Genomic DNA, 14,203 nt, shown 5'->3' with positions numbered 1-14,203 from the left:
CAGCCCAAGGACAAAGTGCAGTGCGTCTACTGGGATTTCAGCAAAAATGGTAAGATGTTACTCTGTTGTTGACTTGAGGTGGAAAGTTCAGGTCCAGTAAGTACAAAACCTTGGTCTAGATTTGTACTTCCTGGACCTTAACTTTCCATCTCTCCTTTGTATCTGCAAAGCGCCCTGCCACACAGTCCCCCCCACCCCCCCCCCCCACCTCCAGCCACATTAGATCACCCAGCGAAGCCCTCAGGCTATAAACTTGACAGATTGATGGAAAATGGAATCTTAAGAAGATGCTCTGGAGAAAAGTGAAACCACAGTTAATGTGCTGAAGGATCAGGGTATTGGTACCTGTATGCACTGTGTTTTTCTCTGTTTGATGCAGGCAGACAGGGTGGATGGGAGTCCAGTGGGTGCAGAGAGAACCAGACCAGTGCGACCCATACCACCTGCTTCTGTGACCACCTCACTCACTTTGGGGTGCTACTGGTAATGATCTCAGCTACTGATAATGATCTCGGCTACTGGTAATGATCTCGGCTACTGGTAATGATCTCGGCTACTGGTAATGATCTTGGCTACTGGTATGATCTCGGCTTCTGGTAATGATCTTAACTACTGGTAATGATCTCGGCTACTGGTAATGATCTCAACTACTGGTAATGATCTCAGCTACTGGTATGATCTGGGCTACTGGTAATGATCTCGGCTACTGGTATGATCTCGACTACTGGTAATGATCTCGGCTACTGGTAATGATCATTATTAAGAACCATTGTATTTAACCTGGATTTTTAATATAATGGACTTTATGGCAGTCCATTTGTCTGTAAATTGGGCGTTCCTAACCTGGGGACTGCCTGTACAATATGTTGAATATTATAAAATAATTATCAGAATCATATTGCCACACTGATTTTCCTAAAATGAAATGTTAACTCCTTTTCATAAATGACAGAGATGGTTTTAATGGCTCCACTCCTTTGTATTTGCAGGACGTGTCCAGGACTCCAGTGAGTGAGATCAATGAGAAGATCCTGACTGTCATCTCCTACCTGGGCTGCGGTGTTTCCTCCATCTTCCTAGGCATCAGCGTGCTGACGTACGCGGCCTTCAGGTGAGTGGCTGTCAGCGGCTGTGAATGGCTGCGAGCGGCTGTGAGCGGCTGTGAATGGCTGTGAGCGGCTGTGAGCGGCTGTGAATGGCTGTGAGTGGCTGTGAATGGCTGTGAGCAGCTGTGAATGGATGTGAATGGATGTGAATGGCTGTGAGCGGCTGTGAATGGCTGTGAGCGACTGTGAATGGCTGTGAGCGGCTGTGAGTGGCTGTGAGTGGCTGTGAATGGCTGTGAGCGGCTGTGAATGGCTGTGAATGGCTGTGAGCGGCTGTGAATGGCTGTGAATGGCTGTGAGCGGCTGTGAGCGGCTGCGAGCGGCTGTGAGCGGCTGCGAGCGGCTGTGAATGGCTGCGAGCAGCTGTGAGCGGCTGTGAATGGCTGTGAGTGGCTGTGAATGGCTGTGAGCGGCTGTGAATGGATGTGAATGGATGTGAATGGCTGTGAGCGGCTGTGAATGGCTGTGAGCGGCTGTGAATGGCTGTGAATGGCTGTGAGCGGCTGTGAATGGCTGTGAGTGGCTGTGAGTGGCTGTGAGCGGCTGTGAACGACCACAGATGGAGCTGAAGAGTTACAATGTCCATCCTGCTGCACTTGACTATACCAACAAGCTCCTGTTCACACTCATGGTCGCCGCTATTTTGTTCCCCCTTAGAGTTTCATGAGCCGTCATCTAACGTTATTAATGTAAAAGAACTCAACAATCTCACCTCATCTTTCCTACTCTCCCCCCATTTCACTTCCTCTCTTACAGGAGGCTTCGGAGAGATTACCCATCAAAAATCCTGCTTAATCTGTCACTGGCCCTGCTGGGTCTGAACCTCGTGTTCCTCGTCAACTCCTGGCTGTCGTCCTTCGGCTCTCGGGGCCTCTGTGTCGCCGTGGCCACAGCCCAGCACTACACCCTCCTGGCCTCTTTCACCTGGATGGGCCTGGAGGCCGTTCACATGTACTTTGCTCTGGTGAAGGTCTTCAATGTCTACGTCCCCGCCTACATCCTCAAGTTCTGCATTCTTGGCTGGGGTAAGAAAAAATAGGTCAGGAATGATGTCGCTGAAAATGAGGCTGGTGATGATGGTACTTCTAGCTATGATCTGTCTACTGTGGTGGTTACATGTGGGACTGAGCACATGGCACAGGTCCATAAAAAACACAAAAGTGTCGTCTTTGTCTCTTCTGTTGTCTGATTGGTAACCATTTCTATGAAGCTGCCATCTATGATGCATTGTAGACACCTTCATAATACATTAATAAGCATCTATAATGTATTATCATGGTTGGTATAAGAATGGATGCTTCTTAATGCATTATGAAGGAATCTATAATGCATTATAGAGGAGAGCTTCATTGCAGCTTATGAAGCATTATAATCAACACTATAATGCCCTGTAACTGTCAATAGAAGATGCTGTAATGCTTTACTAATTCTTATACCAACCATTATAATGCATTATGAAGGTGTCTATAGCGCATTATAGAGGAGAGCTTAGTAAAGTGCTACTGAAAGTTAATTTCTCTTTCAGCAGGGCAGTTTCTACAGCACTACAATGAGTTCTAACATAACAAAGTGCTGTGTCACTGCCAGTCTTGCTTCACTTTTTAGAAATATCCTTTTGCCTTTTTCTGGCTTTTGAAATGACACTTTATTTGTCATTTGCATAAGTACAGATACATTGGGATGCTTAGTTTTCGGATATCCCATCATGCTCTCTGTACATACATATAGGGCGAGAGGGTAGCTTGGGGTTCAAGTGCAAGCTCAGGCCATTTATCTCGTGGCCCTGCGGGATAAATACAGAAAGCAGCATGAGACAATTAGTACTGTGTCAATCTCACATGATAAATTGCATAAATACATCAGTGCACATAATGTGGAGAAAACGAAGGGCTTGGCGTGATGCACGCAACACTGCAGAGTTGGGTTTTATAGAAGAGAGTTGTCATCTTAAACAGTTTTCTGGACACAGCCTGTGTCTGTATTTGGTCTTCGTACTAGTGAGTGCTGAGAATCCGCTCTTGCACACGTACAATGCTCACAGAAAGTCTTGGGATGCTTGCTCGATCCTTCAAAAATCTTGCAAATGTATTGGTGCACATATCTTCTGCACAGACATTTTCTTTGTATTAAGTGTCATGATTAAGTGTAATGATAATTAAGTTCTGTTCTTGCCATTTTGCTATTAATTACAATTGTAAACATTTGCTCTCAGAGGGATATTAAACACAAATGTTTGGTTTTGTTATCACAAATGTTTTACTAATTAAAAAGCACCAAATGAGGCTGCTTGTCAATGAACTTTGTATCTCAGAACAGCTCTTTTATAGCCATAATTTGGGTTTCAATTTATTACTACTTTAAATGAATGTTGTACTTAAATCTGCTAGGTGCTGCTAATGTGATTATATATTTTTTGTAAACAAGTGAATAAAGTAATGATTTTTGTTATAAATCTAATAATATTGCAATAGTTCTACTGAATTAAGCAAGTGTCCTAAGACTTTCTGTGGGCACTGTATGTTGCAAAGGGCATTAATGTCTTTATAGAGTGCTTTGTCCAGGCAGGGTATTCTGCATGCAGTGCTATCCAAAAATCTGGCACTGGCTTTTGATTAAACTCAGTTTTCAAAAACCAACTCATTGAACTTTCAGTGAGACCGTCTTGTTAAGTGGAATGCAATATCATAGAATGGACAATTTGCGTCGTCTGTCTCAATCCCATGTGTGAGTAACGTTACAAAAATTATCAACTGTTTTGTTCGCACACACTACTGGACAAACAAGAGAAAGCCAATGAGGAAGTTCAACTTTGTGGTTTTCGTGAGTTAATCAATTTAAAATCTCAGAATTGTTGGTGTACCCCCTGCACAATCTCACATAACACAGTTTGGGAAACACAGGACTATTCCGGCAATCACAGGTACAGAGGCCTGACTAATCCCACTGTGTCTATTGCAGGTCTCCCGTTGGTGATCGTCAGCCTGGTGTTAGCAGTGAAGATGGATGCCTATGGCAGTGCTCTGTATCATGAAAATATTCAACCGCTGGATGGATCTGAGCAGTTGTGAGTGATGTGGAGTAGATGTGGTGTAGATGTGGAGTAGGGCTTAGGGGCGGTCACTCCACACATGGGCGGTGACGGTGACAACCTGTTTTTTGCCAACCTTCAATTGTGTTTTTTCCTCTCAGCTGCTGGCTGCAGGATGATGTTGTCTTCTACGTGTCTGTGGTGGCCTACGTCCTCCTGATTCTGCTGTGCAACATCTCAGTGTTCGTAGTGGTCTTGGTCCAGCTTTGCAACATCCAGCCTCCTGGCAGTCGCACTGGGCTCCTGCGTGACCTACGGGGTGTGACCAGCCTCACCTTCCTGCTGGGCCTCACCTGGATTATGGCCTTCTTCACCTGGGGCCCTGCTAAGGTGCCGCTGCTCTACCTCTTTGCCATCCTCAACAGCTTGCAAGGTGGGTAGAGCATCCTCAGAATCAGAGGTGGATAGTTCAGGTCCAGAAAGTACAAATCCAGGCCAAGGTTTTGTTTCAGCCAACCAGTTGAGTACTTTGTGACTGTGACTCTTTATTTCAACTGGTTGGTTGAAACCCAATGTTGATATGGATTTGTACTTTCTGGATCTTTCCAAAAGTAAATGATTTGAATGACCAATAGGAAGGGGACACCCGCAGACCCACGATGCCCATGTGTTAGCGATCACAGAGGGTTTAAGAGGCCTAGCTAAGACAGTGAAAGAAGAATCACGACACTTCTGGGAATCCCCAAAGAACACTTTTGCAGAGGTGGAAAGTTCAGGTTCAGTTCAAATCCAGACCAAGATTTTGTTTCAACCAACCAGTTCAACATAAAGAGTCATGGGGTGAGTCGACTTCATGCAGCCGCTTACAGCGCTGGCTTAAAGCAATGCATTCTGGTTAGATTTTTTTGTCGAATTTCAGCCGGCGCTGGAAAATGTCACCACTCATCACCATGTCACATGGTACAAAAGCCTTGCGAGAGCAAGACGACTTAAGACAGATTATGCAGCACTTCTCAGCCGTCTGCACAAACTGGAACCGCCTCCATGACGACACAACTTTGCCCTTATTGGCTGAAGATTTTAGTCACATACATGACGTTTGTACCCCAGGAAGTTCCGATGCGTTATCTGCTATTTCTCCCGAAAAGCACGTAAAGCAGTGAGAACTGGTGTTTAGTTAATTTACTTGGTAAAATAAAGTATAAATAAATTACATAAATGCTGTAATAGTACACATAAGTTAGTGATTTATTTATTGTTAGTTACTGTAATGTTGCACTGCTTTATTTAATCGTCCAGTCTGTGAAGAAGGCATTCAAGTAAGAAATGCGTTGTACTCTGCACATGACAGTAAAAACTTTGAATCCTTGAAGTAAATATAGCTTTGTTTTTACACAGGGCCACTATACACAATAGTTTCTTTTTTTCACTGCTAACAGTTTGTATCAGGAGTTGGTTATTGTAAAAGTATATTGTAAAAGGTGATATTTGTATAGATTTATCCACACCCTTCTGGCAGTGCTGCCATTGCAGTCAGGTCTCACAGACTACGAGGAGTAGAAGTTGTCCGACTTGGCTGCAGTCAGTTACTCCACCCCTGCAGCCGCCGGCAGATCTCACTCCACGTCACGTCAGCTGCAGACAGACCTGAGCCCAAGCTGAACACACCCACGGTCATAAAGTACTCAACTGGTTGGTTGAGACAAAATCTTGGTCTGGATTTTTACTTTCTGGACCTGAGCTATACACATCTGGCCAGAATTGAATAAATAGCCCATATTTTTAATACCCCTGAATGTTTATTGCTATTGGGGGGGATTCTCCAACAATTCATGTTATGTGATGAGTAAAATTTTGGAATGTTTAGCCGAGTTCAGTAGAGATCCAAGAAAATAAACATATAACAAAAAAACATATTCTAGCATGTTCCGGAAAGGTCAGGTTGGGCTAGACCTGTCTTTATTTTTCAGGGTTTTTTATTTTCGTCTTCTACTGTTTGATGAAGGAGAGTGTGCAGAAGCAGTGGAGGATCCACCTCTGTTTCGGCCGCTTCAGACTGGCAGACCACTCAGGTATTTTAAATGAAGGCGCAGTAATTTGTTCACATTTTATGTGTTTATATATAACACACACACACACACAGAGGTTTGTATTCCTATCTTTGTGGGGACTCTCCATTCATTTCTATGGGAAAAACAGTAATCCCAGCAATGATGACCTTAACCCCTACCTAGCCCTAACCTTAACCATATGTAACCAAACAAAATACCAGACTTTTGACACGTTTATTTTTTTGATTACAGTCACAGATTTTTAGAAGATTGAAAAAAATAATAGCATTTTATTATATTGGTGGGACTTTTGGTCTTCTACAATATGCTTACATGACCCCCCCCCCCCCACACACACACACACACACACATAACATGTTTAAATGTAAAATACATGGTTATGGAATTATTTCATATACAGCTGATACCAGCACACTTCGTTAGTTGTGTACAAATGAATTCTTGCATTGCATTACAGGCAGTCTGCGTTAAGAAGGTCTGAGTTATAGATAACTCGTACTTACGAATGGGTTGCCGTAAAGCGTATTATATTAAAAATGTGGGTTAAATACATGTTTAAAACTAAAGTTTCGTAATAACAAATGCATGGGCTGCTTTGCGATGCTCGTGAAAACATCGTGCGACTTCGACGGCTCATCGGCTCGAGGTGCAGTACAGTGATGTATTTTTCCGTCCAACAACCTACAAATTCGACTTCAAGACAGACTCAGGAATGGGATCTCACTCATGACCGGGGGACTGTCTGTATTTACCTGAACATTCCCCGACACAGCTATCGGTTTAGTGCAGTGACTTGTTAAACCCTGATAACAGTCAGCCAAACACTGTTATTAATGTGGCCTGAAACATAGCAGAATTCCTAGAATGATTTCCAGTGACTCCTACAGATGTGAGCAGATGTATAATGGATTCCTCATTAGTGCTGTTTCGGTTTATTTATTCTGATACCGTAGTAAAAGCAGTTCTGTGAGCACTGACACTGGCTGCGTCCCGCAGACTGGAGCCAGACGGTGTCCGGGGGTGTGAAGACCAGGCTGCACCCACTGGTCCATACTCCCTCGGTGAAGTCTGAGAAATCGGATCACTCCAGCTCTACCAGCAGCTGCTCGGGCTGCACCCAGTATGACCAGCAGCCCGGCTCGCTCACGAGACTCACTAAAGGTAGGAGAGTAGCATCTAGCAGCATGTGTTACCGTGCGATGCCAGCAAGCATCAGGGCCTGGCTGTGGGAATGAGGGCATTACAATTCATGGAGTGACTTGAGTAAAATACACTATATGGATTAAAGTATTGGGACACACCTCTTAATCACTGAATTCAGGTGTATCATTCAGACCCACTGCTACAGGTGTATGAAATCAAGCACCTAACCATGTGGTCAGGTTTACAAACATTTGTGAAAGAGTGGGTCATGTGGCTCAGTGAATGGTACTGTCATAGGATGCCACCTTTGCAATAAGTCCGTTTGTTTTATTTCTTCTCTACTAGATACTCGACGGCCAACTGTAAGTGGTATTATTGCAAAGTGGAAGCATTTAGGAACGACAGGAACTCAGCCATGAAGTGGCAGCCCAAGTAAAGTAACAGAGGGGGGGTCACCGAGTGCTGAGGCGTATAGTGTGTAAAAGTCGCCAACGCTCCGTGGACTCTGGAATAGTGGAAACATGTTCAGTGGAGTGACAAATCACGCTTCTGTCTGGTAGTTTGATGGACGAGTCTGGGTTTGGCAGATGTCAAGAGACCCTGGCTGACTGTTCGGTGACAGGGTGTAAAGTTTGGTGGAGGAGGGATAATGGTATGTGGTTATTATTCAGGGGTTGGGCTATAGGTCCCTTAGTTCTAGTAAAAGGAAATCTTACTGCTTCAGCATGCCAAGACATTTTGGACATTTATATGCTTACAACTTTGTGGGGACAGTTTGAGGAAGGCCCTTTTCTGTTCCAGCATGACTGTGCCCCAGTGCACAAAGCGAGGTCATAAAGACATGCTTGGGTGAGTTTGGTGTGGAAGAACTTGACCGGCCTCATAGAACCCTGACCTCAACCCCACTGACCATCTTTGGGGTGAAGGAGAATGGAGATTGTGAGCCAGGCCTTCACATCCCACATCAGTGCCTGACCTCACAAATGCTCTTCTGGATGAATGGGCTACAGTCCCCACAGACACACTCCAAATTCTTATGGAAAGCCTCCCCAGCTGTTACAGCTGGACCAGCTCCATACTGATGCCTATGGATTTGAATGGGTCGTGATAAAAGTTCCTGTGAGCGTAATGGCCGGGTGTCTCAATACTTCTGTCCATATAGTGCATGATTTTGCTCCGGGTTTGCATCCTTTGTGCCCTTTTTGTTTCAGTGAAGTTCCTTTTATCAGCCTAATGGTGGCGCTGATTTGTACAATACTGTGTCATTTTGTGGTTTCACATAGAAATGGCCTTGTGATTATAGAGCGGCATTCAAATGATATTTTATGTGATATGAATGTTTTCTTTTCATTGTTCGGTGAAGCTCTGCTTCACTTGTCTTAAACAAACTGCCAGTGATGAACACTGTCCCTCACCGACAGCGAATCTCCTAATGTGCTGTTTGTCTCACTTGTGCATTGCTTCGGACAAAAGGACCTACTGAATGAAGTAAATGTGAATGTCCTGGTCCCTGTCTGTGCTCCTTCCACAGGATTGTCCACAAAGGCCCTGGTGTTGCCACGAGCCCAGTTTCGCTCCTCCCCTCTCTCATACCCAGAATGAAGCTCACAGAAGGCGCCTCCACAGCTTACTCACCCTCTGAAAACCCTGCACTGCTTCAGTTATGTGCCCCAGGCATGCTTTCTGTGAAGGGTGGAAATGCACTGATCACACCATGCCTGGGTCCCGATTAAAGGGCTTAAAACTGCGACCGAATCACATTACAGACCCTCCTAGTCAAATGTTCTCACACCACATTCAACAGTCTGTGTTAAGCCCAATTAATACTTCACCTTTCTGCATGCCGTTATGATCTGTGCACAGTGTGTGCGACGTAAATGTCTTAATCATTGTTCTCCGGTGGATTGACGTGAAGCCCAGATTTTGGGTCTAGCAGGCTTTGTGCGTGTTGGTGTGTGTCGACTCTGTGTGTGATTGACTCTGTGATCCCAGTAGGTGGCAGCACTGACTTTCACAGAGCAGAAGTTAAAGAGGAGAGAGTAAAAGAAGAAGAGTAGTTGCATTTATGGATGCTTTTGATGAGTAGCTGTGAGGAGATGCAGAGGTACCTGCATATACATATTTAACTCATCACTGAGAGAGCACAACGATGTATTCATATACTAAATTTGTGGAAGAAACATACAGTAGAAGAAGAATAGAAAAATAATAGAAATTCTAAAAGTGGAGATGGAAATATCTGCCATCTGCTGGTCATCTGCTAGTATGTATACGGAGACAGCAGCCACCCTATTACAATAGTAATATGTACACTAGAGTCCACGCGCACAACTGTGTGTGAACCGTAATAGGAAGCAGAAAAGTGAAGCATGAACTTGGAAGTAATGTGTCCCACGAAGGAAAATTGTCCTTGGTGAAAATTCCCTGAATTTGCAATTGCACATGTCTGGTGTGGATAAATTCCAAAACCAAAAGCAGAAATACTGGAGCAGTCTTGTTATTTATAATCTTTTATTTAAACTTAAATAGTGAAAAACTCTTTGCAATCACCATAGTGTAACTGAAATCCATAGTGTTACTGAAATGTTATGTTTGCACATTTTACTTTCTGTGATAAAACTTGTTTTACATAATTGGTTTTTTACCATAATTGGAAGTACAAAACATGAAATATGTTGGTTATTGGATATGCAAAGTTTGATTTACCTGATTTTCCATCAGGTAATCTAGTAGCATAGCTCAATACTTTGCAGTCATATAACTGAATGTAAAACTTTTGGAAATGTTTTTCATATAATAAAATAATGCTTAGGTTAAAGAGTTACTGTGCAAATATAAGGTGATATTTCATTTCTTTCTTTTTTTTCACTTAATTTTTTCCGAAAAATGTTATTGTTAAAGTTGGCTTATTAGCATGCTAATTAGCTATACCTCGAGCTCGAACACAACCTGAAATGAATGTCAGAGTGAATAAACCAACCATTAGCAGGACAATTACGAGAGGAGGGGGGACAGTGTAAGACACTGCTTCTTCATGCAGTATTGCATCGTCTTGTGACCCTGTGCACCCTGGGATTGCCATGACAGCGACTGGGGTAAATGGGTCACAGATAGATTTTTGGATGGACGGATGGATGAACACTGAGGTAATTCATGAAATGTCAGAAGGACTTGTGAGTGGACTAGAAACGTTTAGCTAAAATACCACAAAGCGTAAAGATAACATTTTATTACCACGTACAAGTTCAAAGAATATTACGGCAAGCTGTAGTTAAGATATCGTGAAAATGCGAAAATGCAACACAGACCCATTCTGTGCAGGTTGGCATTCATTCCTGCAAAGGACATGTAACTTTTACCTCTCTGGGTCCTCAAAAATCAACGGTCTACAGCAGTAGCCAGTCCTAGTCAATGTGGCACCCTCAGTGAGCATCACCGCCGGCGCCCCCTGTCTGAGGCAAAGTGAAATTACCTGGCAAGTTGGTGTCCCCTCAGAAGTTGGCATCTATAGGATTGACCAGCCCTGCTCCACATTTACTTTCAAAAATAAAAAAAAAATGTATTATTAATTTTATCCAATATTATAATGATTCAGTTTGATAAGTTACTTTAATAATCAGGCATCTTTTTGATGTGTATCAAACAGATGGAGTGATAACCCAACAGTAACACTCTGCCTGCCCTTCCCCCAGAGACACACCCCTGTCGAAACAACACCACCAACATGGAAGCACAAAACACGAAGTATGTCGGTTATTGGATATGAAAAGTTTGATGCGCTGGTTAATTTTCCATCAGGTAATCTACTCCAGTACCATAGCTCAATAAGTTCAGTCATATAACTGAATTTACTCTTGCTGTACAAACAAAAGCATTGTCTATAAGTTATGAGCAGGAACAGGATAATGGCCAAATATTAAATTATTAATAATAAATAATACATACGTCACCAACATCCTCTTGGGATACCACAGTCCTGTCATGGTCGAAGCAGTTGCTGGCCTTATTGGACTTTATTATTTGTATCCCACAGAAGATAATCCACAAATATGTACCATGATCCACAAAAAATGTAACTATCCACAAATATGTATTTTTAAATTTGTGTTGTTTAAAATCATATCCACAATAATACTTGTGACTTCACTCCTATTTATTTACGGATTTTCGTCCGGCTCAATACCGCTACAGCGCCCCTAGCAGGTCTTGGTGGGAAAATATTTTTTGAAATAGTTTCACATTCACTCACAATATGATGTGACATACATGGATGAAGCTAAACAATACAGACATGTCCTGTAAAGTGAGCTTTAAGCATTTAACTATGGGGGACAAAGCACACCATGTAACTTTAATATTATGTTTTTAGATGTATTTATTATTAATAATAATAATTATTATTATTTATTGTTATTGCACTGTGTCTACATGGTGGCACAGGAGGTAGTGCTATTGTTTGGCAATTAAAGGGTTGCAGGTTCGAGCCCTAGTTCCTCCTGACCCCATCACAGTGTCCTTGAGCAAGACACTGAACCCCAAATTGCTCCCGGTGTGCAGGTTGGTGCCTTGCATGGCAGCCTCTGCCACCGGTGTATGAATGTGAGTGTGGATGGTGAATGTGAGGCATGAGTTGTAAAGTGCTTTGAGTACTCGTTGGAGTAGAAAAACCCTGCATAAATGCAGACCATTTATATTCACCACCAGTAACTTTAAGCAGGACAGCTGAGCTACTAAACATGAAGTGCACACAAACAAACAAATAAAAAACATGAAATACATTACAAATTTTGAAAGATATTACAGCTGGAAATCTGCATATAAAGCTAACTGTGGTGTTGGTGTTAAGGTTTAAACTCGAACCTACGTTCTGGAATATTTCAGTATAGATCGGCATATCCCCATACTTCAGATGTACTGACTGACAGCCTAATTGTGGCATGGAAGCCAGTGCGGTCTTCAGTCTGCTTGATGACTTTGTAACTGTAGATGTGATACCTATGACCAGCTGGGAGAAAATCCTACAGCACCAACAACAAGCAGTCTTAGTTGACTAACAAGCTGAAACTGAAGTTACAACACTAGATTTAGTAAATGGATGATGCTAGCTAACAAATGTTTTTTATTATCACTGGGTGTTGGGAGATGTTCTCATCTGTTCTATGACAGGGAAATCTATCAGCAACAGTCAAAGAGCCAGTTACTTTACTTGTCTTCATCTTGAGGTAAAATGGAAGATGGAGGGTTACTGGCTGGAAATGATCATGAACAGAAGTTGAATTCCCCAGGCTCGACAAGAAATCACTGACAAAAGAAATCATATACGTTCCACTGTTTATTTCTTTGATAGAATCAAAGGTGCGTCTATTACAATTCTGAGAATACCCTCCCTGACCTGATATTATATTTGGTTAGTCAAGAAATCACATTTCTTTAGTCAGACTGCCTGACACACCCCTATCCAGTTCACACATTCTGATTGGTTCCCCACCCCTATCCAGTTCACACATTCTGATTGGTTCCCCACCCCTATCCAGTTCACACATTCTGATTGGTTCCCCACCCCTACCCAGTTCACACATTATGATTGGTTCCCCACCCCTATCCAGTTCACACATTCTGATTGGTTCCCCACCCCTAAGGTGCCAGCTGTGTCAGTGACACACCAACTCCTCAGGCCTTATATACTTCATATGCAATGTTTTAAGCACATTATTGCAATATTCTAAGCACACGATTATTATTTTCTGTTATTTTTCTGTTAATCAGCTTCTTCTCCTTTGCAGACCGTCCGTCAAAGCCATCCCATCTCCCATGCAGGGCTAGGGTGCCAACTTCTGCGGGGGCACTGACTTGCCGGGCAATTTCACTTTGCCTCAGATAGGGGGCACCGGCAGTAATGCTCACCTAGGGTGCCACATTGGCTATGACCGTCCCTGCTCCCATGTCTCCAACCTCGGACAGTGGATAATTGCACTAGCAACTGACCAGAGAAGTACCTTTAGCTGTAGATTAACCAGCATAAATTGTTCCACTGAACATCACAGACAGTCGTTCCTCCCAATGGCCATTACACCGTATAACCCCTCCTCTCTTAAATCGTCACCCAGACAATAAACTGTCCTCCCTGTCCCTCATGTCTTCTAAATGTGCAATAACTTTTAAGTATGTGCAATATATTATAAATTAAATGTTCACATTCTGTGATACAATATTATTATATGTAATAATAATTTACCAGTGTGTAATATTATTTATATACACATCATGGTCTATGTAAGGGGTGGCCAATCTTATCTGCAAAGGGCCGGTGTGTATGCGGGTTTTCGCTGCAGCTCCCTAATTATATTACTAATTCGAGGACTGATTGGCTGAAGAGTCCTTACACCTGACCTAAAGGTTATCCCAAAAACCTACATACACACTGGCCCTTTGCGGACAAGACTGGCCACCGCTGGTCTATGTAATACTATTATGTGCAATATATGGATATAGATCATCTTGGCTTGACTCATCTTCAATTATAGCATTTAACTGAAATCCATTTAAATCCATATTACCTGGCTACACATTTTATATTGTTATATTTCCTCAGCTGTTAACATAAGCAACTTCCTCCGGGATTAATAACGTTTTCTGATTCTGGTTCAGCTGTCGCCACCTGCTGTGCCCAGGCCGGCTAACGCCACCTGCTACATCTACGCCACCTACTTTGAGTCATGGTAACCCAACAACAGAAACACTCTGCAGCCACTACGATTATATTTTCCCAGCATAAATTTAGTAAATGTAAGGCCAAATAGAATAAATCTCAAAGTAAACGTGACTTCGCCCAAAACAAATAGAAACTACTTATT

General features: G+C 42.8%; 1 protein-coding gene and 1 long non-coding RNA gene across 2 annotated transcripts; both read left to right on the top strand.

The window, feature by feature from the left end:
• The first annotated feature begins 3 nt into the window (after nt 1-3).
• Nucleotides 4-1,105, top strand: LOC140582284 (uncharacterized). Its single transcript, XR_011985213.1, has 3 exons — nt 4-49; nt 380-483; nt 990-1,105. It is a non-coding gene; the product is annotated as an uncharacterized lncRNA (long non-coding RNA).
• Nucleotides 1,106-1,295: 190 nt separating this feature from the next.
• LOC140582140 (adhesion G-protein coupled receptor G2-like) lies at nt 1,296-6,677 on the top strand. Its single transcript, XM_072706157.1, has 6 exons — nt 1,296-1,321; nt 1,863-2,131; nt 4,065-4,170; nt 4,296-4,567; nt 6,105-6,206; nt 6,664-6,677. The coding sequence occupies exons 1-6, from the start codon at nt 1,296-1,298 to the stop codon at nt 6,675-6,677; spliced, it is 789 nt and encodes a 262-aa protein (XP_072562258.1).
• The last annotated feature ends 7,526 nt before the right edge of the window (nt 6,678-14,203 follow it).

The sequence above is a fragment of the Paramormyrops kingsleyae genome, chromosome 24, assembly GCF_048594095.1.
Source record: "Paramormyrops kingsleyae isolate MSU_618 chromosome 24, PKINGS_0.4, whole genome shotgun sequence".
NCBI classification, from domain to species: Eukaryota; Metazoa; Chordata; class Actinopteri; order Osteoglossiformes; family Mormyridae; genus Paramormyrops; species Paramormyrops kingsleyae.
The sequence above is the reverse complement of the archived record's forward strand: the minus strand, read 5'-3'. Positions and strand labels throughout refer to the sequence as shown.

Excerpts from the sequence above, each read along its gene's own strand:
- LOC140582140 (XM_072706157.1), top strand. The coding sequence starts at position 1,296 with ATGGCTGTGAGCGGCTGTGAGTGGCT. Across the intron at positions 1,322-1,862 it reads GTGAGCGGCTGTGAGTGGCT|GAGGCTTCGGAGAGATTACC; the intron begins GTGAGTGGCTGT and ends CCTCTCTTACAG. Across the intron at positions 4,568-6,104 it reads CATCCTCAACAGCTTGCAAG|GGTTTTTTATTTTCGTCTTC; the intron begins GTGGGTAGAGCA and ends TTTATTTTTCAG.